This window comes from Mesoplodon mirus, assembly GCF_964341445.2.
Source record: "Mesoplodon mirus genome assembly, chromosome: 1".
Lineage (NCBI taxonomy): Eukaryota > Metazoa > Chordata > Mammalia > Artiodactyla > Ziphiidae > Mesoplodon > Mesoplodon mirus.
Window position 1 is genome coordinate 217,714,772 of NC_138976.1, and position 27,819 is coordinate 217,742,590.

The window sequence follows — 27,819 nt, forward strand, 5'->3', positions numbered from 1 at the left end:
CACTAATTCCTGACCTCCTTATCCCCCAAGGGTTGATGTGAGGACTAAAGGAAATGACTGTGAGAACGAACTCTTTGTAAATGTATACCTAAATATTGTGGAGGTTTATCTTACTACATAGCCTATTAGGTTCCTAGCTCTTTGTTAATTGAGAAAGGGGGAAAGTTTAGTCTCCTGCAGGTACCCAGGAGGTGTGTGTGGAGGGGTGTGCCGTCAACAGAAGGGTAGGGTAGGAATCAGACACAGGGATGTCTTCTGGAAATGGCCACTGATCATGCATTCTCCTCCTTCAGTCGGGAGGAGGTCAGCTGGTTCTCCTCCTCCTCCTCCAGTCAGCTGGTTCTCTTGCTGCTGCGGTCTTGGGATCTGCCAGAATGAGGCACAGGTGCTCCCTTATGTTTGGGGCTCCAGCTCCAGCAGTCTTGGGACCAGGAACCAATTCTCCGAAGCCAGCTTTTCTAATGGGACACGTAAGAGAGGACACCACTGAGGCGCGGCTTCCTAACGCGCATCCGATCGGGGAAAGCGCACTTCCGCTCCCCAGTTGGAGCGGGATGGCAGGCCGGGGTGGGGGAAGGGACAGGTCAGTGGAGAGGAGGGAGGGACCATATCCGGGAGAGAGGCAGCTTCCGACCAGTGGTCGCGCTTCCGTAGAGGCGCTTCCGGTGGCGGCAGCAGCAGCGGCTCTGGTGGTTCCGGGTGTCTTTGTCCCCCCGGTGTCGCGGCCCTGGCCCGCAGGTGGGTTGGGGGGCCTTCCGCCGCCCTTCTGCCTCTTCGCCCCTCCCCTGGCCGAGGGGCTGCGAGGGCCGGGCCTCGAAGATGAGCCGGGCGCGGAACGGGCCGAGCCCCCCTTCGGCCTGCAAGTTCCGTCTCCCTGGCAACGGTCTCGGCCCTGGGGGCGGGCGGGAGGAGGAGAAGCTGCGCGCCTTCGTCCTCCCACGGTGGCCTGGCCGCGGCCCGCCCCGGGAGCCTCGGCGCCGGCGGCTGCTGAGGCGGGAGCCGGGGGCCGGGGAGTGCGGGAGCAAGAGGGCGGGCGCGCAGCCGGATTCACGTTCGGCCGTGCCACGGAGCTGTCTTCCCACCCGCCCGTCCGGGGAACAACGGGCCGGGCTTCCGGGGAGAGGGCCCACACCATCTCCTCTCCGGCAGCAGCCTCCTCCATTTTTCCGGGCCTTGCGTGGAGCTCTTTGGCGGATGCATTGAATGAATGAATGTCATCGGGGTTCTTTCCAACCCTCCACTCTCCCCAGCCATCTGAGGGTGGCGTGGCATAGTGAGAGGAGATCTAAGTTGTCGGGAGATCTGGGTGTGAGTCCTAGTTTTGTACCTACCTGGTTATGTGGCCTCGGGCAAGTCTCAGTCCCTCCGAGCTTCAGTTTTCTTTTCGTTGAAAGAGTATAACAGTATCACCCACCGCTAGATTATTGTGAGGGCCGACTGGAACATTGTAATTTCTCCATTTCCTGCTCCTTTTCATATTCTCACCATCCGTCTCCTCCTTTCATTCTCAGTATCCATCTGTCCATTTTCCTTAAGATCCTTAGTTCCTTTTTTGGGGTAGATGGAAAATTTCCCTATGAGCTGTTAATTCATTTCTTTTCTGATTGAAGGTTTTCCCCCAAGACTCTGAAAGAGGACAGCATTCCCAATGTCCCAGTTTAAGCGCCAGCGGATCAACCCACTACCAGGGGGACGCAACTTCTCAGGTGATCACCTTTATCTCTACCTGGCCTAGTACTGGGAAGTGTGTGTTTTGGAGTTAGTCTTTCACAATGTGGCTTTTGGGGTTTCCCTGGTGGAGTGCAATTTGCTGCTGACTTTTCTCAGGAAAAAAACATGACCACAGCAGTTGTCGGCGAGACCCTGTGTGGGACATGCTTGGATCCACTTTGCTCTTTGGGTTTACTGTTTCCTCTAGCTGAATCTAGTGCTTAAGACGGTAGGTGCAGTTTCTGGATCGCTTCTGTGTTCCAATAGGCGCAGCTTCAACATCTCTTCTGGGTCCTCCTCCTGGTTTGCTCACTCCTCCTGTGGCCACAGACCTGTCCCAAAATGCCAGGCACCTTCAGGTAGGTTGGGCATCCTATCTAGTGAGTTTCGGGACTTCCCCAGCATGCATGGTTGCCCGAGGCTTTCAATCTTACATCACGGTGTTCGTCCTTCCTGACGCTCCTGTCCTCGGCCAGTCCAGCGGCGACTAGACATCTGGGACTGGGGAGTCCTAGGTTCTGGCTCTAGGGAGATCTCTAGGGTGCTTCTTGGAATTAAAGAACTGGAAATCCTAGAAGAAGCTTATGACCCAAGAATCAGCATGACTCCCCACCCCCAGTAGATTGATTATGTCCACTGTACATATGCTTCCTTTTATATGTATGCTTCCTTCCATGGGAATCTGTGCAGTACTCCGATTGAGCTGGGGGTGGGGCGGGGTGGATGAACATGAGATGCTAATGGCAGAGCATGGACACATGCTCCCTATTCCCTTTAAATTGCACTCTTCTCTTACAGGGTGGAGAGAAGCAGCGGGTCTTCACTGGCATTGTTACCAGTTTGCATGACTACTTTGGGGTGGTGGATGAAGAGGTCTTTTTTCAGCTAAGGTAGGCTTGAGGCTGATCCCCTCTGGAAATGCTTATTGGACTCAGTTCTGTCACCATGCTGGTGGGTTCCCTGTAATGCCATTGCTTTGCTGTTGTCACGCAAGGTGTGGGAAATCTTGATGGCAAGGGCCTCATAGGGACAGTCAGGGTGGCTTGGCCAGGGTTTCTCTCCTGACTGGGTTTCCTGGCTTGTGTGCTGGCAGTGTGGTGAAGGGCCGGCTGCCCCAGCTGGGTGAGAAGGTGCTGGTGAAGGCTGCATACAACCCAGGCCAGGCAGTGCCCTGGAATGCTGTCAAGGTGCAAACGCTCTCCAACCAGGTATTCATCTCTCCTTGGCATGTTTATTGGAAAGGGGTGGGAGGGAACCTTACTTTGATCAAGGGGTTGGGGCTGCATCTCTCCAAGGTAGTGCACAGGTCAGCTATGGGATGCCCTGAATTTCCTGGTTACTGTCCTGCAGCCCCTACTGAAGTCCCCAGCACCTCCCCTTCTACATGTGGCAGCCCTGGGCCAGAAGCAAGGGATTCTGGGAGCCCAGCCCCAGCTGATCTTCCAGCCTCACCGGATTCCCCCACTCTTTCCTCAGAAGCGTGAGTACCAGTGGCATGGATATTGGGGGTGTGGCTTTATGGGGTACTCGGGATGAATGGACTTGTAACTGTTAGGTTGCTGCTCTCAGAATAGATGTGGGTATTTCACGCACTGGAAGAAAGGTACAGGAAAGCTGGGCAAATATTTAGGGGTTTTGAGTCACCAGCCATTTCCTTTCTGCAGCTCTGAGTCTCTTCCAAACATCCCACACACTTCATCTGAGCCACCTGAACAGATTTCCTGCTCGGGGCCCTCATGGACGATTGGATCCAGGCCGAAGGTAAGAGGATGATCGAGCAAGAAAGGAAAGGTGTTTTATTTTATTTGCCTCTAAGAGAATGTCCCTTTTTTTTTTTTTTTTTGCCACCTGTTGACAATAACATTCTCTTTCTACAGCTAGATCCTAGTCCCTTTACCCTGAAATAGGCTGATACATTGAGATGTATATACAAATATCAGAACGTCATCAGCTGGTTCAGCAAATAGGGATTTGGTGTAATTCATTTTTCAAAGTATCACATTGAATTTTTTTAATATATAATTTTCCTTTTTATTTCTCGTGCATAAGATTGAGACACCAAGAATCAAAACTATCAAGAAAATAGTAATTGTCCAAAAAAAGTAACTTTGTAGTGTATTTTTTAAATTGAAGCATAATTTACAATATTATACCAGTAGATTGGATATTTTTATATGTTACGAGGTGATCACCACAAGAGCTAGTTACCATCTGTCACCATACAAAGTTATTACTATGTTATTGAGTATGTTCTCTGTGCTGTATCCCCATGACTTGCTGTATAACTGGAAGTTTGTACCTCTTAATACCGTTTCACCTATTTTGCCCATTCCCCCCGACCTCCTCCCCTCTAGTGACCACCAGTATGTTCTCTATACGTGTGAGTCTGTTTCTGTTTTTTTATGTTTGTGTGTTTGTTTTGTCTTTTAGTTTCCTCCAGTGCATAATTTAATTCTTAGTATAAAATGTGTTTCTTTAATTACCCTGTACAGTTAGTTCAGTGGTGTGATAGACTGTGTGTGTTGCACTCTGCCCAGAAATCCAGGTCTGTGCCGTGGACATGCAGACATGGCCTTGTGTGGAGCAGGCGTGGTGGATTTGGGCCTTTGGGGCGTCCCAGGCCATCCTGTATCATCTGTGAGCGTTGGGGGCCGCCAGGAGGAGCACGCTGCCCGTTCTCTCTGCCTCACGTGTTCCTTATCCTGCCTCACTCTCTCCCTAAAAGCTTTTGTTTATATCCCTAGGGCTTACGCTCTAGACTAGTTTGCTTTTAAAGACTTTTTCTAGTTCTGTCCGTCTTCATTTTAATTTTTTATTATGAAAATTTCAAGTATAAGCATAGTAAGTAAAAGAGGATGATGAACCTTCATATACCCATCACCCAGCTTAAACAAGTATCCGTATCTGCCATTCTTTTTCATCGACTCCCTGCCTTGTACTTGATTTTTTTTTTTTTTAAGGTAGAATTTATTTAGGTTGATGTGCACAAATCTTAGATGGACAGTTTTGACAAATGGAAAATCCTGTGTGACTCTCACCCCTATTAAGATATAGAACATTTCCATCACTCTAGAAAGTGTTCTCATGTTCTAGTTCTCTTCTGAAATAAGAACTGTTCTGAGAAGGAAACAGCCCCCTATTGCCAGAGGCCAGTAGATTATTACATGGTAAGGGCTGAGAATGCAGTCCACTGAGAACATGTAAAAGGAGCATGGAGTTCCTCAGAGAAACAGTTCAGGCAAAGTGATGTAGCTGGTCTCTGTGCTGAAGCTACTGTTTGTTCCCTCGGGATAGGTCATGTGAACACTAAGGAGGCGGGAAAGCTTTGATTGTGTGGGATTGTTTTCCACAGTGTCTCTGCTTGCAACACTCTTTCATTCTCAAGTTACTGGTATACGTTTTGCATACACCCATCTTCTTGGTCTTCAGAATTTCCAAGGACTTTCCACCTCTCATTCTGTGAGTTTATTAAATGCTTCATTCAAAATCACAGCAGGTGCCCTCAGGGATAATGTAGCCTGGGTGAAAATCAGTGGCTGCTATTGACTTTCTGCTTTAGGTTCACATCCAGCCTTTCTATATAGCCAGTTGCATTTGATTGTCCTGGACATGCCAAGCCCCGTGCAAGACCTATGTTCTGTTACTTTGGCCATAATGCTTCAGTGTCATGGCTTCTCGAGAAAGGAGACATGACCATTGGGAGGGAGATATTATTGTCAGTCAGTAGAGAGGATTTGCAGAGTCATTCTGCAAAGGGGGCAGTAGGAATGAGGTCACCCTGAGGGGGAACAACAATTTATAATGGAGTCACCCATGTTAGCGTCTGACTGGAAACCAGGTTTTACTTTGAACTTCAGCTTTTGAGAGGCAGGAAACAGCGTCTCCTTTGGATTGCTAATGCTGAACTACTGCGGTTTTTGACCAGGGCTATCCAGCTGGATATACCATCTCAGTATCCTGCTGAGGTTACGGAGCTGGCTTCCACTGGTCATGCCTTATAACCTGTTCCTGGCAATTCACAATAAGGGGAGAAAACTGCTCGTTGAGTTTAGAGGATTCAGTGGAACATCCACTTTAACTTGAGGTTGACAGCATTTACTGAAGAGTTCACTTCAGTCATGGGTGAGCTGAAGAGAGTTGTCAAAATGACTCTGGACAGTTCTTCTGTTAAGAGACACAGAGGCACTGACATCCCACAAGGGCAAGATCAGAAGGCAGCTTTTGGAGGGAGATGCTATGAACAAGGAAATTACCCAGGCAGGAATATGAGAAAAGAAGAAAAACTTCGTGTTAAATATAATCAGGTTTGTTACTCAGGGGTGTAATGACTAGGGAAACAACCCAGGAAGGTCTAAAGGGAGAGAGTAGACACCTTCTGGTAAATACAATCAACTCAGCATTACCTCAGCACGAAGAATTGACAATTGATTTTATTTCCCTTGTGAGACATGGGGTTTTTTCCCATTATCATTATGGCATTTTATGATGGTCTAAAGGTTTTTTCTCTTCTATTATTTTTTTTATTGCCCCCATAACATAGTGATACTATAATAAGTGATTTATTACAAAAATGTATAAAGTAGTGCATGCTATTATATAAAGTTAAGAATACTATAAAAATATATCATTCCCTCTTTCCCTTTAAAGGTAGCCATTTAAAAACGTTTAAAGTATAGTTGATTTACAATATTGTATTAGTTCCAGGTGTACAACATAGCAGTTGTACTCCATTTAAAGTTATAAAATGTTGGCTATATTCCCTGTGCTGTGCATTACGCCTTTGTATCTTATTTATTTTGTACATAGTAGTTTGTACCTCTTAATCTCTTACCCTTATCTTCCCCCCATCCCCAAGGTAGCCATTCTTAAAGACCTTTAGAAAATAATTTTGAAAAGCAAATTTACTTTCTGCCACTTTTCCCCCCCGTGTTCTTTTCTAGTCTTTATCTATATATATGCATACTTTTTATAATTTAAATCTTTGAGTTCAGATTCTTTTATACGTTCTTATCGAACATCTGTTCCATATTGCACTGTAATCCTCATAATTGTTTTCATGGCTGTATGATTACTGTACTTATTTACTATGAAAATTCAGGATTGCTAGATACACATGTTTTTTTTTTTAATATAAATTTATTTATTTATTTTATTTTTGGCTGTGCTGGGTCTTCGTTGCTGCGTGCGAGCTTTCTCTAGTTGCGGCAAGCGGGGGCTACTCCTCATTGCGGTGCGCGGACTTTTCATTGTGGTGGCCTCTCTTGTTGCAGAGCACGGGCTCTAGGCACAGGGGCTTCAGTAGTTGTGGCACGCGGGCTCTAGAGCGCAGGCTCAGTAGTTGTGGCAGACGGGCTTAGTTGCGCCGCGGCATGTGGGATCTTCCCGGACCAGGGCTCGAAGCCGTGTCCCCTGTATTGGCAGGAGGATTCTTAACCACGGCGCCACCAGGGATGTCCCACATGTGGTTTTCTTACTTGGCTTGAATTTTTTCTACTATATATATAACCTCTTTTCTTCTTCTGAATTAACTTCCTTGGGATAAATTTTTAAGAGTGAAATTACTGGATCAAAGGGTTTCAGTATTTTTATGACTCTAATGTGTAGTGTTAAGGGTTTTTACCAGAACTGTCTCTTTTTTTTTTTTTTTTTTTGCGGTACGCGGGCCTCTCACTGTTGTGGCCTCTCCCGTTGCGGAGCACAGGCTCCGGACGCGCAGGCTCAGCGGCCATGGCTCACGGGCCCAGCCGCTTCGCGGCATGTGGGATCCTCCCAGACCAGGGCAGGAACCCGCGTCCCTTGCATCGGCAGGCGGACTCTCAACAACTGCGCCACCAGGGAAGCCCCAGAACTGTCTCTTTTAATGAAACTTGACAGAACCCGTAGCATGGTGCCATATGTATATATATCTCAGTAAAAAAAAATAATCAGTTAAATTCTTTTTCTCATTTCAAAAAATTATATTAAATATAAGAAAATTTTCATCACCTTTATCTGTCAGAGGTATCCACCATTAATATTTTATTTCTTTTTAAAGCTTTTTTGGCACATTTGAGGCACTACTGTATATATAGTGCTCCATATAATTCTTTTTGTTTAACATGAATGGTTTTGTGTTATTAAAAGCATTTAAATATCCATCTTAATGTCTTTTATAACACTCTTATATGACCGTTAGCATGGCTTCTTAATCTTTAAAGTCGGGGATTCAGATTGTTTCCAGTTCTTTTTAGGCCAGTATGTACTGAATCTGTATGTAACAGTGTGGTCTCTTCCTTCTGGTAATGGATCAACCTCCAGCGATGACTATGACTCCAAGAAACGCAAACAGCGCGCTGGTGGAGAGCCTTGGGGTGCTAAGAAACCAAGGCATGACCTGCCTCCTTACCGAGTCCATCTCACTCCCTACACTGTGGACAGGTGAGTGGCGAGGCTGGGGTGGGGGCTGAGACTTGTAGCCGGTAACAGTTTCTTGTGTAAGCGAGATATAGCCTGGGAGTAAGAGTGTGTGTGTGTGTGTGTGTGCGCGCGCGCTCATGACCTTTTTGTTTCATTTTTGTTTTTTATTGTGACAGATTTTTTTACTTCAAAATCTCAAGTTCTGACCAGCATAGCAGCACTGACATGGGTACCCCTGATAGAACTTTATGATTTGATCACCAGAAATTGTTATGCCAGGCTATCATTAAGGCTTATCAATCAAAATCCAGGTGCCCAGTACCAGTTGTAAGTCAGGTAGAAACTGTGGGTCATAGGAACCCTGGGACTGGTTTCCCAGGGAAGCTCTAAATTATTGTTTAAGTGCTGCAGCATGTATGAGGTCACTGGCCCACAAGCTTACTTCTCACACGTAGAAACTGATGGACTGAGAGGTAGGTGAGCAATTCCAGATTCCATCTAGCATGGGAGATGCGGGGCTTCAGCTGCTGTATTAGAGATGAGGCCCCAAAACCAAGTCCACCTACGTCCGAGCTGAGGTGAGGGCAGCCTCCTGGCACCTCCTCCTCAAGGTGGCAGGGAAGGAGGGCTGCCACTGCTCTTCCCTTGTCACCGCTTCCTCTCCCCAGGCCCAGGCAGGGCCTCTTATTCTCCATGCTGACCCACCTGCCTCCCAAGGTTAATCTGATGAGATACTGGTCCCCACATCATCCCCACTGGAGGGGTGAATATAGAGCCTCCTCATGTGGTCAGAACATGACTGCTAACAATTAGCCACACACACACAGCTGTGGTTTTTTTCCTAAAACACAACTGGAAACCTATTGTACATACTGTTCAGCACTTTGCTTTTTCACTTGTCTTGGAATTTATTCTACGTTAAAGTTTATTAGACTGATCTCATTCTTTTTAGCAACTGCACAGCATTCTACTAAATGGATGGACCAGAATTTATTTAACCAGTTCTCCATTTTTAGTCTTTAATTATCCTAAACATTGTTGTAATAATAAACATCCTTCTCTATACATCTGCGTGGACAGGTGCAAACATTTTATTGAGCTCAATTCCTAGAAAGGGAGTAGCTGGCTCACAGGTCTGTCAGCCTTGACAGATATTGCCAGGCCTCTCACAGAGGCGGTATCGGTTTATGTTCTCACACGAGGTGTGAGGTTCTTGCACCCCCAGCCTTTGCCAACACTGTGTTATCCAGCTTTGTGATCTTTGTCAGTCTGATAGGTGAAAAGTGATACCGTGATTTGAATTTAATTATGAGTGAGATTGAGCATGTTTTCATGAGCTTCTGAGTCTCATTTCTTTTTCTAAGTTATCTGTTGCTGTCAGTTTTTCCAGTTTTCTCTTAGACTTGTGAACTTTGTTAGTGACTTGTGGGTTCCTTTTATATAAGACAGTGACCCTTTTCTCTGTCACATATTGCAGATGTCTTTTTTTTTTCCTTCCCCAGATTGACTTTATTTTGCCACTAGAGGTTGTAACATTTTAGTGGTCAAGTCTGATCCATTTTTCTCTTTTCAGAAGTGTCTTACTTAGAAAGCTCTTCTTTTCTCAGATTATAAAATAATCTGCTCCCTTTTTCTTTCAAGTCTTTTATGGTTCTAGTTTTAAAAATAATTTAGTCTTTGCTCAATCTGGAATTCCCTGCTTTCTTCCCGTAGCTCCACCTGTGACTTCTTAGAACTCCAGCGCCGTTACCGCACCCTGCTGGTTCCCTCAGATTTTCTGGCTGTGCATCTGAGCTGGCTGTCGGCCTTCCCTCTGAGCCAGCCCTTTTCCCTCCATCATCCAAGCCGCATCCAGGCATCTTCTGAGAAGTTGCCAGCTCCAGACGCTGGTGCTGAGCCCACGCCCACGGACAGTGACCCTGCTTACAGTTCCAAGGTGAGTTGGCTGGGCTCCTGCCTCTTTGTCCTGTTGCTGGAGGCTGAGAAAGTTCTCGAGTGTCCCCTTTGTGCCGTCCCTACCAGGTACTGCTGCTCTCTTCCCCGGGGTTGGAGGAATTGTATCGTTGTTGCATGCTCTTCGTGGATGACATGGCTGAGCCAAGGGAGACGCCAGAACATCCTCTGAAGCAAATTAAAGTAAGAGCTGGAGCCCAGGAGGCAAGACTCACTCATTGATGATGTTCAGTTCCTGTCAGCTCAGCTCCTGCTCAGGAACTCATAGAAACGGGGTTTTGGGGCTGAGATACCAGTCGTTTTACCAGGAGGACAGCATGGCTGAGAGATGTTCTTTCTTATCAGAATTATGTGGGGTTCACATTCATGGATAGAGATACCCCTCCCGCCCCCAGTGTGGCAGACCCTTTGTTCCCCACTGGTGGCAGGTTGCCTCCCTGTGGGAGACCCATGTGATTGGTTTTTCATTTCTTACCCCTGGTCTCTTTCTGCAGTTTTTGCTGGGCCAGAAAGAAGAGGAGGTAGTGTTGGTGGGGGGCGAGTGGTCTCCTTCTCTGGACGGCCTCGACCCCAAGGGCGACCCGCAGGTGCTCGTCCGCACTGCCATCCGCTGCGCGCAAGCCCAGACTGGCATCGACTTGAGTGCCTGCACCAAGTGGTGAGTGGCTGCCTGACCTGTTGTCTGTGGCTGCCCAGTGAGCTGGCGAGACCCTGCAGGGAGCCAGGCTCCTGCTGGGCCTTTCTGACCTGTTAGTTCCCGTCTGTTCCCTAGTCCCTGCTGACCACACACCCCCTCCAGCCCTCGCAGTGGTCGTGAGCATGGTGAGGGGTGTGTAAGTGTGTTGAAGGCCAGCTGACCCTCCAAGGCTCGTCAGATGTGGCCCCACAGCCACATTCCGTGCTCCTTCTTGTTGCCATTGGCACCTCGGATAGTAATTGTCTGCTTACTTGTCTCTCCCCACTGACTAACCATTTCTTGAGGACTTGGTCTATATCTTTTATTTCTGTACTGTCAGAGCTTGGCACACAGTATGTGTTCATTAAATGCTGATTGGAAACTGAAGCCCTCATGAATGTCATGGGTCAGTACTGCATTTTTCCTTTTGCTGTGAGCAGGTGGCGCTTTGCTGAGTTTCAGTACCTGCAGCTGGGACCCCCGAGGCGGCTCCAGACCGTGGTGGTGTACCTGCCGGACATCTGGACCATCATGCCTACTTTGGAAGAGTGGGAGGCCCTGTGCCAGCAGAAAGCTGCAGAGGCAGCTCCCCCGCCCCAGGAGGTGCCAGTGGTGAGGCCGAGCCTTACGAACACGTGGGGAAATTAGGGGCCCTAACCCCTGGACCCAGATGGTCATAGCTCTTGACTTTTCGTCACAGGAAACAGAGCCTACAGAACAGGCAGCTGATGCATCAGAGCAGGCAGCAGACACCTCTAAACAGAATGCAGAGAATCCAGAGGTCACTGCACAGCAGGAAATGGACACCGATCTCCCAGAGGCCCCTCCACCCCCTCTAGAACCTGCTGTCATGGCACGCCCCAGCTGTGTAAATCTGTCCATCCATAGTATCGTGGAGGACCGGAGGCCAAAAGAAAGGATCTCTTTTGAGGTAGGTGTAGGAGTCTGGGGGCTGTGGGGCAGGGCGTATAGGATGGCGGGGTTTGGAACACCCCATTTTTTGATGCTCGTGACCCCTTGTTGCCTCTTCCACCAGGTGATGGTGTTGGCTGAGCTGTTTCTGGAGATGCTGCAGAGGGATTTTGGCTATAGGATTTATAAGATGCTGCTGAGCCTTCCTGAAAAGGTCGTGGCCGCACCTGAACCTGAGAAGGAGGAGGCGGCCAAGGAGGAAGAAGCGGTCAAGGAGGAGGCCAAGGAGTCCAAGGATGAGGTACAGAGTGAGGGCACAGCTGCCGAGTCAGATGCCCCGCCGGTGAGTACCTCTGCCCCCGTGCACGGGCACTGGGGCTGCACATGGTAATGCTTTACAGAACTGGGGCGCTGTCTGGCACCAGCGCTGCTCGGAGTGCTTTAGGGGTCTCCTCTCATCACCCCTCGCTCACTGCGCGCATGCTCTGTGACCCTGGTGTGACTCAGGTGCGGGGCGCTTAACTCTCCCACGTGGTCATGCAGCCCGGAGGTGGTTGGTGTACCTGGGAGAAGGGAGGCGGGCCTGGAGCAGCGAAGGGAGGCGTGGTTGACACGGCAGCACGGAAGTCCCCATTAATAGGAATGCTTTGACGGTACAGGTGTTTTGATCACCTGACGGTTAACTAGAACACTGCATTTTCTTAAACATTTCTAAAGTACGTGGGTCTTCTTGCCTAAATACTGTCAAGTAAACAAATTTCTTACGGGACTGAGATTGACTCTTGAGGAAAGTCCCAGGTGTCTGGAGCTCGCCCCGGTCTGCTCTGTGACCCCCATGTAACGAAGTATGTTAAATGAGACGTTGCGTATGCGCCTTTGGCGCGGTGCCTGAGCACGGCTGACGCACAGATGTTAACCGTTGTTATTGTTGGTTAGTCACAGGGGCAGTTCCTCTCATCATCTTGGTCTGCTTCTCCTAGAAGGAAGACGGGCTTTTGCCCAAACCCCCATCTTCTGGGGGAGAGGAAGAAGAGAAACCCCGGGGCGAGGTGTCTGAGGACCTCTGCGAGATGGCCCTGGACCCGGAACTGCTGCTGCTGAGGGACGATGGGGAGGAGGAGTTCGGTATGTCTGGCGCCTGCCCCGGGTGGCGGCGTCCTGGCTGGCTCTGTGGCTCCCGTCCTGGCTGTGTGTGGAGCCAGTCCGGGCCTGTGTGCTCCCAGCTCCAAGTTCACCTTTCTGTAGCAGGAGCCAAGCTGGAGGATTCCGAGGTCCGGTCGGTTGCCTCGAATCAGTCAGAGATGGAGTTCTCATCCCTTCAGGACATGGTGAGACCTCTGTGCCTCTCTGGCTCTCAGTGACAGGGAAGCTTAGCAAGGCCTCTGACTCACTCCTGGGAAAGGGGCGCTTTTCCTGAATGACCTCTGGCATCTTCTGATTGACGAAAGACGAAAGGTGGTTCTTGGCTTACGGGATGGCATGCTCGTAGGATCCAGGAGAGCACTTCGGTATCTCTGTCAGGGCGGATCTGAGCGAGCTGTCTGACCTGGGAGCACCCAAGGTTCCTCTGTGTTTGACAGCCCCTGGGGCGAAAATGCCCCAAAGAGGCCTTTGGTTACAGGCCAAGGGACTTGCCTGGCCCAGGGTCAGGTCTCTAACTGGAAGGGTGTGAGTGAGTGTGTCAGCCAAGCTGCTTGATTTTTTTGTTTTTTTTTAAACTTTTCTTTTTATATTGGAGTATAGCCAATTATCAATGTAGTGGTAGTTTCAGGTGCACAGCAAAGGGACTCAGCCATTCATGTACATGTATCCATGCTCCCCCAAACTCCCCTCCCATCCAGGCTGCCACATAACATTGAGCAGGATTCCCTGTGCTATATACAGTAGGTCCTTGTTGGTCATCTATTTTAAATATCAAGCGGCTTGATTTTATAAGGGCTTCGTCCTGGGTGATTTAGCATCAAGGGACCTGTTTGTAAATCCTGTTCATCCTTGTTTCTCTTTTAGCCCAAGGAGCTGGACCCCTCTCCTGTGCTCCCTCTGGACTGTCTTCTTGCTTTTGTCTTCTTTGATGCCAACTGGTGTGGCTACTTGCATCGGCGAGACTTGGAGAGGATCCTGCTTACCCTTGGGCTCCGGCTCAGCGCAGAGCAGGTGCTTTCTCATGCCCCGCCCTAGGCCTCTCTGAGATGCCTCGCCCGACATCCTCGTGTGTATGCGCGGCTCGGGATGCTGTGGTTCTAGGTTCTTGCACGCCATCGTGGGGGGACTTGCACCTTCTCATCCGTGGGCATCTTGGGTGTGTGCTTCCTACAGGCCAAACAGCTGGTCAGCAGGGTGGTGGCCCAGAACATCTGCCAGTATCGGAGCCTTCAGTACAGCCGCCCGGAGGGCCCGGACGGGGGGCTCCCCGAGGAGGTGCTCTTCGGTGCGTACCGTGCTCTGCGGCCTTCTGGGGACAGCGGAGCAGGCTGCTCTCTCCCGGGACCGTCCCTGAGTCTCTTCGCGGCCCGTCTAGGGAACCTGGATCTGCTACCTCCTCCTGGGAAGAGCGCCAAGCCGGGCGCGGCCCCTGTGGAGCACAAGGGCCTGGTGTCCCACAACGGCAGCCTCATCAACGTGGGGAACCTGCTGCAGCGTGCGGAGCAGCAGGACAGCGGGCGGCTCTACCTGGAGAACAAGATTCACACACTGGAGCTGAAGCTGGGTGAGTGGCTGGCCGCGCGGGGACCTGTCACGGCCCGGCGCAGACGCGAGGAGCCGAGCGGGAGGCCCGCCCCTCAGCCTCCAGGCCTCTGGCCCTACACTCCCCTCCTTAGCTTGGCAGCCTTTCCTCTCTTTCCCTGCCAGAGGAGAGCCATAACCGCTTCTCAGCCACTGAAGTGACGAATAAGACGCTGGCCGCAGAAATGCAGGAGCTGAGAACCCGGCTGGCTGAGGCTGAGGATACGGCCCGGACGGCGGAGCGACAGAAGCACCAGCTTCAGCGGCTGCTACAGGAGTTCCGAAGGCGCCTGACCCCCCTGCAGCTTGAGGTGCAGCGGATGGTTGAAAAGGTGAGCCTCCTGGGAGAGCCGGCCGCCGGGCGGGGAGGCTGGGTCAGGGCAGCCGGCACGGGGCCGGGCCCAGGTTCGCCTCGCCTCCGCCTCCTTCCTGGTTTCTTATGGAGTCGATCAGTCAGCAGCTGGCACGCTGGAGTCTCCCAGGAGGAAGTGCTCAGTAGTCCTCGGATCTCGGCCCTTCCTCTGAGTCCTGATTCTCGTGACATCTGTTTCAAACAGGCAGACAGCTGGGTAGAGAAGGAGGAGCCGGCACCTAGCAACTGAGGGGCCTGGTGCAGGAGCTGCCATCCTGTGAGGTCAGCGATGGAGCCTGCTGAAGTTAGAGCCCTTTTGGTTCTAGAAGGAAGCTGGAGCAGGACCTGGGAGCCATAGGCAGGGGTGACTGACCCCTGCGCTCGGCCTCTGTAGAGGAGCTCAGGCCGTCAGGGTGGGGTCCGTCTGTGCCGTGTGGGACGGGTGAGTGAGGAAGCCGGTTCCACTTGCAACTAAATCCAACATCTTCTGCACCCCTCGAATGTCATTTTGCCCTCTACCTTGGGATTCCTCCTGGGGCCCTTTCGTCTTGTGCTTTCTCCTGTCCTCTTCCAGTTTAGAATAAGACAGGGGAGGAAAAGGCTTTTTGAGTCTGTCATAAGGTCTGATGCCAATAAACTGAAGAAACAGACGCGGAAGCTGGCTGGGGGTGGTAAGAGCCCCTTCCTCCGGATGGCACAAATCCTGCCAGGTTTCAGGAGCAGGTTCTGGGGGGAAGGGTCTCCCGCGGCCATTGCAGGAACAGAGTCAGTCAGTGCTAGCGAGCGTGTAGCGGTGGGCAGTGTTCGGCAGTGAACACTGTTCCAGCCACCCCAGACTTGCCAGAAGAAACCAGCACCTCTTTTCCCTGGCTCCCCGTGTTCAGAATGTGGTATTGGCTCTGGCCCAGCCTTTTCCCTGTTCCCCATAAGTCTCGCCTCTTTCCATAATCCGTGGTTTCAGTTTGACTTTGTATATAAAGTGTTCTGTTTTGGTTTTTTTTTTTGGCTTTTTGTTTTTTAAATAAACCAAAGTCAAAACAAAGTGTCCTGGTAACTCTCCCCTCGCTCCTCTTCTGGGTCTGCCTGTGCTCCGCCCTCCTCCCAACCCTCAGCGCAGTCTCTGCTCCATGCAGGTGTCACCTCCAGGTGGGGGGGGGGGGCGGTGCAGCTCTGGGCTCTGCTGCCTGCTGCTCAGGAGAGGGGCTGCCGCGGGGTCTGGGAAGGACTCGGGGTGGCTCCTCCCCTCCTCTTTAGTTACGGCACAACAATATACGGACATTTTATTGAAAACTTTTTACTTGGAAAAATAAAATCCCAAATAATCAGGTGAGACATAAACCCACTGTTGTGGCTCTGAGGCCTGTGACTCGGTCTGTGACATTTTGTGGGGTAGGCTGTTGACACGCGTTGAGTCCCAGCTTCCTAGGGAAGCTGCAAGACTTGGGGCTCTGCCCTGCAGTTGACCCAAAGCCTAGAAGTGGGCAGAGCCGGCCGCTGTCTTGCCGAGAGGCTGGGGTGAGGCGCCCGTTGCGGCTGGGAGACCGTGGCTTTCACGTTGCCCAGGGCAGTGTCGAGGCCTCTCCCAGAAAAGGCGAGTCTGAGGTGAAAAGGCAGCGAGGGTGGGTGACTCCCCAGGGTGGCCCTTTTGGAGGTAGACGTGATCCCAACCGTGCAAGCCAGGCTAAGACCTCAAGGGAGCAGACAAGAGCCCAGGCTCTGGCCCTAGGCCAGGATGCACTTTGGACGGTTCTTTAGGGACTAAGACAGTCTACACTGCTTACCTGTCTGTGGGTTCTTGCTACGAGTGGGGAGGCGAGAGCCTGCTCGGGGCTCCTGGTGCCAGGCTCATTCCCAAGGGCTGGGGTGGTGCAGCATGAGTGCCGCTATCCCTGTCCTCCCAGGCAAGGGCCCTTTGCTGCCTGACGCCCGAGCCTGAGCTCGTGAAGTGTAGGCTGGAGAGGCCGATTTGTGTTCCAGAGTCTTCGAGGGCTGGGCTCAGTCATCGGCCACGATGGAGAGGGCTCTGAGCTCGCTCAGTCTGGCCTCGTTCTCCCGCTCCCGCTGCTCGTCAGGACGGCCGGGCTGGGCAAGCTGCTGGGTCAGGTCTCCGAAGATCTTGTGCATTTCCGAGTAGTACACGACCTGGGGTGGGAACGGGAGGAGGTGAGCGGTGGGGGCTCCAGGGTACCAGCCCCCTGGGCACGGCGGGTGGGTGGGCGGAGGGCCGGAGCCTGTGGGAAGCTGAGCGCAGGGCTGGACTCCACTCTCCCTCCACCACCGCCCCTCCCCTTGAGCTGCGTGGCAACCACAGACCCGGGTCCTTCAGGAACATTCACTGCCCGCTGCCTGGGTGGCAGAGGGAGCGACGGGTCCTTGGTGAGGCGCGGGGGTCGGGGGGGGGGCTCTGCCTTCGAGCTCTTCAGGCAGCTGAGGGGGAAGGGCTGGGGGGTGTGTGTGTGGGTCCTCGGCGGGTCCTGGGGGCGCCAGTGAGTCAGGCCCTGTGACCAGGGGCTAACTGCTTTACAGAAGCTAGGAGAAGCTCTCATCCGTGGGAGAGGGCACAGCAGCTCCCAAAGCCCTGGGCCAGCCTTAGAAGTAAAGGTGAGAGAGGGGACACGGTTCTAGCCTCCGTCCCTTCCCAGCTCATCCCACCGCCAATCACGGCCTTAGCTGCAGAGCCAGGAAAGCAGGGCCCAGAGGCCAGGCTCACTTCCATGTTTCCCTCTGCACAGACACCAGAGGTGGGATGGGAGAGGCGCACAGGAACGAGGCGGGGGCGGGCCGAGGAATGGGGGTACCCATGGGCAGCCCTCAGGTGGCTGAGGGCTGAGCAGGCCCAGGGGAGGAGGGCAGGGACCATTTCTGCCTCAGTCTCCACCTCACGACCAAATGAAGTCACGTACTTTCAAGAAAGTGTGCCACACCACTCAAACACCCCTGCGTGTTACCGTCTCCAGCTCCGAGTCGTCTCTGGGGAGAAGGAACTCTTCTCCAGCAACCTGGAGGGCCATTACTGGCCAGGCCAGGCCATGTCTTCCACACTCCCGCAGCTGGGCTGACGGGGAGCTAAATCAAGGTCTCCAAACAGGGTCGTCACCTGAGGGGACGGGCCCGGGCTAGTGCTGGGGGGGGAGGAGCGGGATGGCCCCCCCACCCCCACAGCTCCCTGCCCTGAGCCGCACTGCGCAGGCTGAGTCACTAGGAATGCTCACTTCTCCAGTGACTAACGGCAGCAGCAGCCGCGGGAGGGGGAGGCTGGCGCTGACGAGGCGGTAAACAACCCTCCGCCACCCCGCTGCCTGGTTACAGGGTAGCCCTGGCTCCCAACCTGGGCAGCCTGGAGCTGTCTCCTGCGAGCGACGGGGTGGAGGGGGCAGGGCAGGGGGCTGCGGGTCTGGGAGCAGCGGCACAGGACAGGGAAGTCACAGGTCTCCTGAAACCCACCGTCCCCGGCCCAGGGCGAAGCTGCTGAAAGGAAGCCCGCACCGCCAGGGGCCGTGCTCTGGGGACAAGCGTGGGAACCTTCCACGTCCCTGGGCACATAGCTCTCTGCCTCGTTTTCCCTGAGCCCCTGGGGACACGGTCACTAACCAGTCCCCGACCCAACATTAATCCTGCTCAGGGGTCCCTATCCCAAGTGTCTGGATCCCATGATTCCCATGGGGTTTGGTGTTCTCTGAAGACACAGGTTGGGAGGCAGGAATCGGGCTTTCCCCGAGTTATCTGTGATTGTGGACTCTGCAAGAACGAGAGTGCCCACTGGAGGGCGCCAGACACTCAGGCCCAGCACCGAGGCGGGCTGGAGGCAGACGGGGACATGTTGAGCCTTCAGCTTTGTTACCCGGTGGGGAAGGTGGTAGAATGCTGAGCACCTGCAGCCACCTGGCGGGGGCGGGGGGGGGGTGTGTTTCCCACGTGGAGAAGACCTCTTGGTTTTGGCACCTCAACCTTTTCTCTTTTACAGATGGGGAGAACACTCCCTGCTAAGGGCTTGAAGGACGTGGGGGAGGGGGAAGGAGGGCAGGAGCCACGCTTTGTCTTTACACCCCTGAGTAGCAGGAGGCATGGGGTCTCGGCCCCGGTGCTACCGCGGTGCATGTCCACATGCGCCCAACCCAAGCAGGCCTGCCTTTCCGCTGGAAGGTGCACCACGGCCTGGCGCCCAGGCGGGGGCCCTGCACATGGCTCTCGCCGGGTTTTAGGGACCCCTCCAAGGGTTGCTAAAAGTCAAGACACCCCCTAGTCTTCCACCAAAAGAGAAGGACTAACTAGGGAGGGCAGGGGGTGCAGGGTCCTCGGAAAAAGGCCCTCACCTGTGGCCCCTGTCCCTGACCTGGGCCCACCAGGCAAGCGACCTGCCCATCAGGGTGAACCCTGATCAGGGAAACCAGGTGCAGCCTGGTTTCCTCTTGCTGCTCGAGGAGAGAGAGAAGTTCAGCGAAGAACTCTTGCACGTGCGAAAGTTGGGATTAACCAAAGAGCAACGGAGGGGCTGAAACGGGAATTCCAGCCAACAACCGGGGGGCGCCCTGCATTCCTCCCTCGGGGGCAGGGCTGGGGGCAGAGGGTGGCTGAGCCCCGCTTCCAGAGTGGAGAGCAGGGCGGGGCTGGCATGAGATGGGTCTCCAAAGCCCGCGACTGCCTCCCGAGGGAAGAAGTGCGGGGCCACCACGCGGGGTGGCAGCGGCCTCACCTGTGCTCGGATCAGGGACTCAAAGCTGGGCTGGAAGTAGTCCAGTCGGCTGTTGTAGAACCGCGGCATCTCATCCAGGAGCTGCTTGTTCTTGGCCTCAAAGTCATCCCGCACGGGCCGCAGCTCTTCTCGGGCCTGAGGAGCAAGACCCTGGGTGGCACAGCTCTTGCTGGCTTCCTGACTGGGGCACGGGCGGTGGGGGAGGTGCTGTGTGTGTGTGTGTGTGTATGGGGGGCGGGTCAGGGCATCTGACGTCTTGGGTGAAGGAGGAACCTGCTTGGTGGGACCCCGTGGCCCCCCGTCCAGCCCCAGCCCCTTCTCCCCGGTACCTGGTGGAGTTTGGCCAGCACCGGCCCCGTCTTCTCCTTCTCCTCGTACTTCTCCACCTTGGTCTGCAACCTCCTGTAGTCCTGCAAGGCCTGCTCCCGCCGTTTCACGGCCATGTTGAGGCTCGGGAAGACACTGCCAAACCTGCCGGACGCAGTGGGCTGGAGACGGGCCTGTTCTGGGAGCTGCAGGCTGGCAGCTCGTCACTCATTCAAAAATACGTATTGAGCGCCTACCAAGCGCCAGACTCTGTTCTAGGTCTTGGGGATCTTGCTGTGAACGAGATAGACGGGGCCCTGGCCTTGGTGGGGCACAGGCTGAGAATGTCGCCTTGGGGTAAGGCCAGGGGAAGGAAGACAGGGTAAGGGCCGCTCTGCTGACCTGGGTAAGACTCAGCAGGTCAGGAATGCATGATGCCACTGACGCTGCCACTGCCCTTTAGCCCCCACCCCGCATTTCAGAGACCTGTGCTACAGCATGGAGGAGCCGAAGACTCCTGGGAGTCTTGTTTTTTTGACCCGGTACAAAAAGATTCAGGTTCTATTAATTAGCATCAGGCACCTCAGAAGAAACAAAAGACAGATGAGCTAGCAGAGCCGGGAGAGCTCTCTGGACAGTCACGAAGGAACAGGGGTGGACCGAGCTCAGGAAGCCATTTGAGCAGATGGAGGCAGCACCCCTTGGGAGTGCGCCCGGACCCAGGGGTGCCCCGGGAGCTCGGCCAAGGGCAGCCGCTCTGAGGGCCGGCATCAGAAAAGCTGGGAGGTCAAGCTTCTGTCCAACATCTGCCATTAAAAAAGTGAAAAAACTGGGCTTCCCTGGTGGCGCAGTGGTTGAGAGTCTGCCTGCCGATGCAGGGGACACGGGTTCGTGCCCCGGTCCGGGAATATCCCACATGCCGTGGAGCGGCTGGGCCTGTGAGCCATGGACGCTGAGCCTGCGTGTCTGGAGCCTGTGCTCCGCAACAGGAGAGGCCACAGCAGTGAGAGGCCAGCGTATGGCAAAAAAAAAAAAAAAAAAAAAAAGTGAAAAAACTGAGACCAGGGAGATGACATGACTTGTCCAAGGTCACAATTAGGTAGTGACGGTCCAGCAGATAATTCAAGTGCCCCAGCTCTCCCTCTGGCACCTCCCTACCACCTCATGCTGCCAACAGCAGGTGACAGACCTGCAACTGAAACCTACTCCCATATTACTCAGCCATTAACAACGAGGGAAGTGATGCCATTGCAGCAAGATGGATGGACCTACAGATTATGATACTAAGTGAAGTAAGCCAGACATAAAGACAAGTATCATATGATATCGATTCTATGTAGAATCTAAAATATGACACAAGTGAACTTATTTACAAACAGAAACAGACTCCCAGACATAGAAAGCAAACTTGCGGTCACCAAAGGGGCAAGGAGTGGGGGAGGGATAAATGATAAATTAGGAGTTTGGGATTAACAGGTACACACTGCTGTATATAAAACAGATGAACACCAAGGTCCTACTATATAGCACAGGGAACTATATTCAGTATCTTATAATCACCTATAACAGAAAAGAATCTGAAAAATACATATATATACACACATACACATATACATACGCATGTATACACACCTGTATATATACATATATATACAGGCATATACATGTATATATATATATCTATAACTATATATAAAAAACGGAATCACTTTGCTGTACACCCGAAACTAAGACAACCTTGTAAATTGACTGTACTCCAATAAAATGACGACAAGCTACTCCCAGCCTTTTCTACCAACTCTGCCGGAAAAACAGGAATCCTCATGTCCTACTGTTGAAACGGCCAAACCGTCAAGCCAAGTGTTTGAGGAAAACGACTGAAGGAGCTCTTCCTGCCCCACCTGGACTAAAAGAACCACAGGGCAGTGCTAGGGTGGCTGTTCAGAGAGCGCAGCAGCAGGGGCTCTGGCAGTTTTGGCACCGTGGACATAGTCTTTGTGACTAGGATCCCCTTTGACTGGGAAAGGCAGCACAGTCTCAGGGTGGACCCAGGGCAGGACCGCAGCCCAGGCAGGAATGCTGCACTCCCCTTGACTAACGCGTGTGGGAGGAGGCCAGGCCAGCCTGCAAGCAGGTTTTCTGGAACTGGACAGAAGATGGGGCAGCTTCCTTGCACACAAAGCCTGAGGGGCTGGAGCATCTCCCTCACAGCTGGGAGCCCGAGTGGCCGGTGGAGCCCCGGCCTCAAGCCGAGGTGACGGCGCAGTGGTTATTCGGGGGGGTTGCGAAGCACACAGAGGGAGACCCAGGACCAGAAGCAGAGTCGGTTCTTCCCAGAGCAACTCAGAGCAACTCAGAGAAGACGAAAGATGGGGCAGGAAAAAGCGTCAACAAATCAAGAGTCCACGTGACATAAGAGTAATGAATACCTCTGCCAGAGAACTGAGGATAGGAACTTGACTGATGCAGAATGCCCCAAACAGAGATAGAGGCCCAGGCAGCAGAGTTTGAGGAAACAGATAGAAAGGCCACTAAAGCGGATTCTTTTCACTTTCTGGGTGTCCGTTATGGGCTCACTACGTAGCTGGAGATGCGCTAACGCGGGCCAGACCACCCACGCTTGTCCGAATCCTCAGTCGCAGGCCCCTATACACTGCAATCAAATCAACACCTGAATGACTGCTCTGCCGGGCAGAAGACGCAGGCCTACTCGGTGCTCTGCAAACTGGACCAGCCACCCCCAGGACACAAGGTCCCCCTGGGGTAGGGCTGAACACGCCTGGGACGGCTGAGACCCTCCGGGGGAGCTGGACTCACTTCACTGCTTTTGCCTCAGGCAGTGCCACGACGGGGTCTCGGATGCCGGGTGAGCCCCTCTCCCTCCCGGCGGAGAGGCATGTGGCTCAGGGGAGCAGGTGCACCTGGGCCTGGGAAGCCGCCACGCCACCTCCCCCTGCAGCCCTCATCCTGGGGGAGGAGGGCGGCACGAGTAAGGACGGGATGTGCGGGGCGTTCTACAGCTCAGCACGGGTGTCATCCCGCGGGCGGCCAAGCAGCTCTCGATACTCTGACCCCGGCAGCACTTGGACCAGTGTTCATAACCCCCTTCCCCCCATAAAGTCCACTGGGCTCTATCTCCAGGGCCAGGGTCGGGGATACAACGGCAAGGCTGACTACAACATGCTGGGACTGGGCTGGTCTACAGAGGATGCAGAAATCCAGCCCCAGGGCAGGTCCTGAGCCGAGGGGGAGAAGGCGTGGATCCAGGGCTGACCGATTTCCAGGCGACCTCAGGGGACGGGTGTGTCCCCAGGACACTACCTTCAGCCTTCCGGAAGCAAGGCCACGTATCCTCTGGGGGGAGGAAGCGGCTGCTCTGTGAGGCCCCAGGGAAACTCTCTTCAGCACGCCGACTTCCACCTCCCACGGCAGACAGCACCCTCAGCTGAACCCAGAGGCCACGGAGGGCTCAGCTTGATGTCCGCTGCTGCCAAGGGACGTGACTCCTTGGGCCCTGGGCCTCGGGACCGCCGGGGTAGGTGTCACGCCCTTCTCACAGTAAAGCAGGGAAGCTAAGGTCAGGCAGGGGAGATCAGACAGTGTAATCGGAGGTAGCTGACAAAAGCGGGGCGGGGACCAGAACTCTGTAATCCCTGGCTCAGGTCACTGCCCCACTGAGGCCACACCGCCTCGTTTTCCACTTAGAAGGAACAGGAAGAACTCTGCCAACTCCACGTGCCGGGGGGTATAAACACCAGGGTGCTGTTCGGGGAAAGGGGCTCCTGGCAGCAGACACCCCTCCTCGTGTGGGGTGTTTTAGGGCTGCCCCTACCTTCTCGTCAGGGCAGGGAAGCTGCAGGGAGGCAAGGACAAGCATAGTTTGGTTCCCAGAGGCCGGGCCCCTTCCAGACATGCCCCTGGGACCCGACAGGGTACCTGCTGACTTGACCTGACAAGGATGGGGTGATCCAGCTCTCCCTGGGGCACCAAGCCTGCACTTTTATGGGGCTGCCACGAAGGAGCAAGGCTGCGGACCCAGAGCCTCTCTGCTCAGTGCCCGGCGTCCCCCTGATAATTAGTGGTGAGGGGCACATGGGAGTCCCTGGGCTAGGACCCCAGGAGGGACTCTGCCCTCCACATACAGCACCACTCCAGCCCACGATACCTCCCTCTCTGCTCAGGGGAGTGCCCAGCTCTGCCATTTCGAGAGTTCAGCTCCGTTCCTGCTTCCGCAGAAGGGGAAGAGACTTGGAGGCACAGGCCTGGCCTGTCCAGGGCTCTCCCCACTCCACTGCACTGCCCCACCTCGGCAGTTATCATTCTGGTCCGTTTCTCAGGGGACGCCGCATGGCTTCCGCGCTACATCCTAAGCTCCTAAAGTTTGAATCGCAGAGAAGGGAGGACAGGGCTGGGCCTACCCCAGGCGCTCCTGAAGCTCTGCCCGTTTCTTGCCTGTCCTAAGGTGGGGCAGCAAATGGCTCCTCAGGGTAAGCATGGGGTGAAGACGCAGGGAGAGGCGGAGGGAAAGGGGGAGGGAGGGAGGGAGGCTGGCTGGGAGGTGGGGCATGCCTGCCATTCCTCAATCTGTGCCCACACAGCCGGGATCTTCCACCCACCAGGAAAGGGAAATTGAAAGCATCCCCATCCAACCCTGTGAACACGGCCCAGAGACTGGGGGATTAGAGGCCGAGCCCCCTGGGGGGAGGCCGGGGGCGGCGGGGTGGCCATGTGGCGATGTTCCTCATCAGAGGACAGGAAAGCTGCAGCTTCCTGTTTCCGGTGCTGGGGTCCCTGGGAGCTCCTCTCCTGGCAAGAGGCGGCAACAGGCAGTGCCGGGTTTATGTGGTTGGGGGAGATCGCATGTCGGCCACGGGATACAAAGAAGCCAGCCGGGCAGGCGGGCAGGCAGGCCTGGGGGGGCTCGGGCAGAGGTCAGCGGATCTGCTGCGGAGATGGTGGCCACCCCCTCGGCCACTCACCCACCTTCCTGGCAGGTGGTGCGCGGCTGGAGTGGTGGGAAGCAGCCGGGATTTCTCTCCATTTGGGCTCCAGAAGCCAGGCATCAGATTTCAAGCCCGCCTCGGTGGTGGTGAAATCAAGGCGGGAAGTCAGTCCCCAGTTCTCTGGGCCGGTGTCCCCTGCCTAGCTCTGCCAGCCGTGGGTGTGCACGGCAGCCTCCGTGGCAGCCCCTGGGACCCCCGTGGGCACGGTCAGCTCGGCCCGGGGTCCTTCCCACCCAGCTCTGAACCCTCAGGCCTGGAGACGGGGTCACAGAGCTACAGGCAGCGGAGCTCCTTCCGACGCTCCCTCCTGAGCCACTGGCCTGCTCAGCACCCTGCTCCTCGCGTGACCCTGTGACCTGGGGCCGAGCAGGGGCTGGGGACGGGGTGGGGGTGGGGGGACAGGGGCAGGAGCGGGGAGAAATCCCTGCGGGCCAGGTTCTGCCTGCCCTCCGCGGCTGAGCCTCCAGACAGCCCAGCTTAGAAAGAGCCTTGCCTAACCCCACCCCTTGGACCTGAACAGGGAACAAGAGCTCAACAACCTGAATGCCAGGGGCCAGAGGATCAAAACCTGCTCTCTTCATCGCCCTCCGGGCCCTGTTCCAGGCCTCATGGTAATTAGCACAGCCTCATTACCCAGGTCCTGGTGAGGCAACTGCCAGGGACCACCACGGAAGAGGTAATAAAATGCAGCTGCTGGGCTGGAGCGGGAGCCTCTCTAGGTCTGAGCCGAGCTGGGAGAGGCCAGGGAGGAAGATGAAGTGATTCGGGAGTTTCAAGGCAACGTTCCTGCCTGTCTCCCGCCCAGCGCCGCCCCCCTAGGGGACCCGGGGAATAGGTCTGTCTGATCACTGACCAGAGCCTGCTGGACAGAAGATGAGTCTCACAGAAGAATTTCTGACCCTGGCAGGTCATGAATCGGGGGACCTTCCCAGGCGGGACCCTGCTGCAGCGCCCTTCCCCGTGTGCGGCCACCCCCCCGCCCCGCCACCACCCCACTGCTTCAAAAGCCGAGTGCGCCAGGCAGCTGCTTCTCCCAACCCGGCTGAGCGAGATGAAAGGCCTCACTCATCTCCGTGGAGGCCCGGCCAAGATCTCTGCTAGCTTAACTCCACAAGCTCTGGTCCCACTGGTTCTCGGTCAGGAACAAAGGGACAATGGCAGAATGACCACAGGAGCGCTGGCCGGCCACCATGGAGGATCAGACAGGCCCTGCCGCCACTGAGCGTGCCTGGCCAGGCGGGTGCTCTGGAGCTACTGCGAGTGTCAACCCCAGGGCCACAGATCAGGGAGCCGGTGTCCCCTGGAGGTTCCTTCCACCCCGTGTGAGTCTGGGGACAGGCTGCCAGAAATGATATTCGGTCCCCAAGTGGCTGGTTGACCTGCCTTTCCAGCAACTGCCCTCAGGCCTGTGGTCCCCCCGATGACCTTTACTCACTTTTTTAAGGGTTCAATCACAGTCTTTTGTATCTGGTTCACCTGTCAAAAGAAAAACCCGATGGTGTCAAAATTGGGGGTAAGCCAGGGCTTCCCTGGTGGTGCCGGGGTTAAGAACCTGCCCGCCAATGCAGGGGACACGGGTTTGAGCCCTGGTCCGGGAAGATCCCACATGCCGCGGAGCAACTAAGCCCGTGCACCACAACTACTGAGCCTGCGCTCTAGAGCTTGCAAGCCACAACTACTGAGCTCGCGTGCCACAACTACTGAGGCCCACGTGCCTAGAGCCTGTGCTCCGCAACGAGAAGCCACCGCAATGAGAAGCCCGCGCACCGCAACGAAGAGTGGCCCCCGCTTGCCACAACTAGAGAAAGCCCACAAGCAGCAACGAAGACCCGACGCAGCCAAAAATAAATTTAAAAAAAACCAAAAATAACTTGGGGAAGCCAGACTCTTCCCAAAAGGGGAGGCTCCAAGTTCCTGAGAAGAGAAAGGGAGCAGGACAGGGGTACCCCGAGAACCCCAGGCAGGGAGGCACCCCTAACTCCCGCTGGAGCGAGGCAGAGATGACAACCGGGGAGCCTGAAGGGTGACAAGGTGCACTGGCCTTGTCCCGGGTCAGTTCTCATCCTGTGAAGCCGACCATGGCCTTGCTCAGTGAGGAGGCTGGGCAGGCAAGTCTGAGGGGCTACAGGCATGGGTGGGCAGAGCCGGCCTGAGTCTCCCTCGTGGCCCCATGTGAGTGATGTGAGCTCGTGGGAGCCACGGGAAGCAGCCGGTGCGGGGGCAGGGCGGCCAGGGGAGAGCTCACAGGGCTGGGACACTCAGGTGTCCAGAGAGGAGACCAAGCCCCGCTAAGGACTCCATGCAGCACTCCACCCAGACAGAAGCATTGGGGAGGGGGAGACCAAGACCCCAGTCACCTTTTCCTGGTTGAAGGCATCCATCCGCTTCATGGCCGTGTCCAGGGCTGTCACCATGTTCAGAAAGTCCTGGTCTTGCTCACAGAGGGGATTGGAGAGCAAGTCCAAGGATATCTTCACAGCGGACTTGGACATGGCTGTAAGAAGTCAAAGCTCAGTGAACCAATGACAGGGCAGGCTTCAGGGTCTTGTCCTCAGGACTCTCTGTTGTCCTTGGGGCCAGAGGCCTGCACCCAGACGACCTCCATCCATGGCCACAGGCCATAAACTACACCGTACCCCAGAGGCACAAGACACCAGTCCTTATGGTGTAATGTGCATTCCTGATACTGCTCTGGGTAATTCTTTTGAGCAGATTACCTGTTGCAATGACTTATTTTCCAAACTCTGGATTATAACAGAATCATTTGGGTGGGAAGCTGTAAGAAATACATATTTCTAGCTCCAAAGATTTATTTCAGTAAGCCTGGAATCCAGGAATATGCATTAAAAAAAAAATTCTCCAGGCAATGTGGATGTGAAGCTTGGTTTGGGGCTCCCTCACAGAAAGAGTAGCATGGTATCTACACCAGAGAGGCAAACCTACTGTACAGCTAGAGATAAGATTTTAGGCTTTCAATAACTCAGCTTTGCCATAGATGACACCCAAAGAATGGGTGTGTTCCAATAAAACTTTATTGACAAAACTAGGCTGGATATGGTGTGGCAAGGCAACCTGTTGGCAGCTTTGGAGTTCT

General features: G+C 54.2%; 2 protein-coding genes across 13 annotated transcripts in view; one reads left to right on the forward strand and one right to left on the reverse strand.

Annotated features, from left to right (window-relative positions):
- The first annotated feature begins 607 nt into the window (after nt 1-607).
- CCAR2 (cell cycle and apoptosis regulator 2) lies at nt 608-15,765 on the forward strand. Of its 9 annotated transcripts, none has more exons than XM_082615725.1 (21): nt 608-738; nt 1,611-1,706; nt 1,978-2,069; nt 2,509-2,600; nt 2,804-2,918; nt 3,061-3,190; nt 3,375-3,471; nt 8,008-8,127; nt 9,820-10,042; nt 10,129-10,242; nt 10,554-10,717; nt 11,176-11,347; nt 11,436-11,666; nt 11,772-11,990; nt 12,628-12,772; nt 12,893-12,975; nt 13,655-13,801; nt 13,964-14,075; nt 14,166-14,354; nt 14,498-14,703; nt 14,929-15,765. In XM_082615725.1, the coding sequence occupies exons 2-21, from the start codon at nt 1,649-1,651 to the stop codon at nt 14,971-14,973; spliced, it is 2,754 nt and encodes a 917-aa protein (XP_082471851.1). In that variant the 5' UTR covers nt 608-738; nt 1,611-1,648; the 3' UTR covers nt 14,974-15,765. The 9 variants fall into 9 exon arrangements, with proteins under 9 accessions (XP_082471851.1, XP_082471852.1, XP_082471853.1 ...); XM_082615726.1 differs by having other exon boundaries at nt 12,896-12,975; XM_082615727.1 differs by having other exon boundaries at nt 11,176-11,338.
- BIN3 (bridging integrator 3) overlaps nt 14,758-27,819 on the reverse strand; it is a 45,749-nt gene continuing 32,687 nt past the window's right edge. For 2 of the 4 annotated variants that reach the window (XM_082615950.1, XM_082615951.1), the window contains 5 exons: nt 27,083-27,219; nt 26,161-26,201; nt 19,746-19,887; nt 19,417-19,551; nt 15,909-16,865 (listed from right to left, as the gene is read on the reverse strand). In XM_082615950.1, coding sequence (XP_082472076.1) covers nt 16,719-16,865; nt 19,417-19,551; nt 19,746-19,887; nt 26,161-26,201; nt 27,083-27,219 — 602 coding nt within the window. In that variant the 3' untranslated portion in view covers nt 15,909-16,718. Of the gene's footprint in view, nt 14,916-15,908; nt 16,866-19,416; nt 19,552-19,745; nt 19,888-26,160; nt 26,202-27,082; nt 27,220-27,819 lie in introns of those variants that run through there. The other 2 variants (XR_014293554.1, XR_014293555.1) reach the window with 2 other exon arrangements.

Coding starts and splice junctions, on each gene's coding strand:
- CCAR2 (XM_082615719.1), top strand. CDS start 1,649: ATGTCCCAGTTTAAGCGCCAGCGGATCAACCCACTACCAGGGGGACGC. Junction 2,919..3,060: donor TGCAAACGCTCTCCAACCAG/GTATTCATCTCT, acceptor ACTGTCCTGCAG/CCCCTACTGAAGTCCCCAGC. Junction 10,243..10,553: donor ATCCTCTGAAGCAAATTAAA/GTAAGAGCTGGA, acceptor CTCTTTCTGCAG/TTTTTGCTGGGCCAGAAAGA.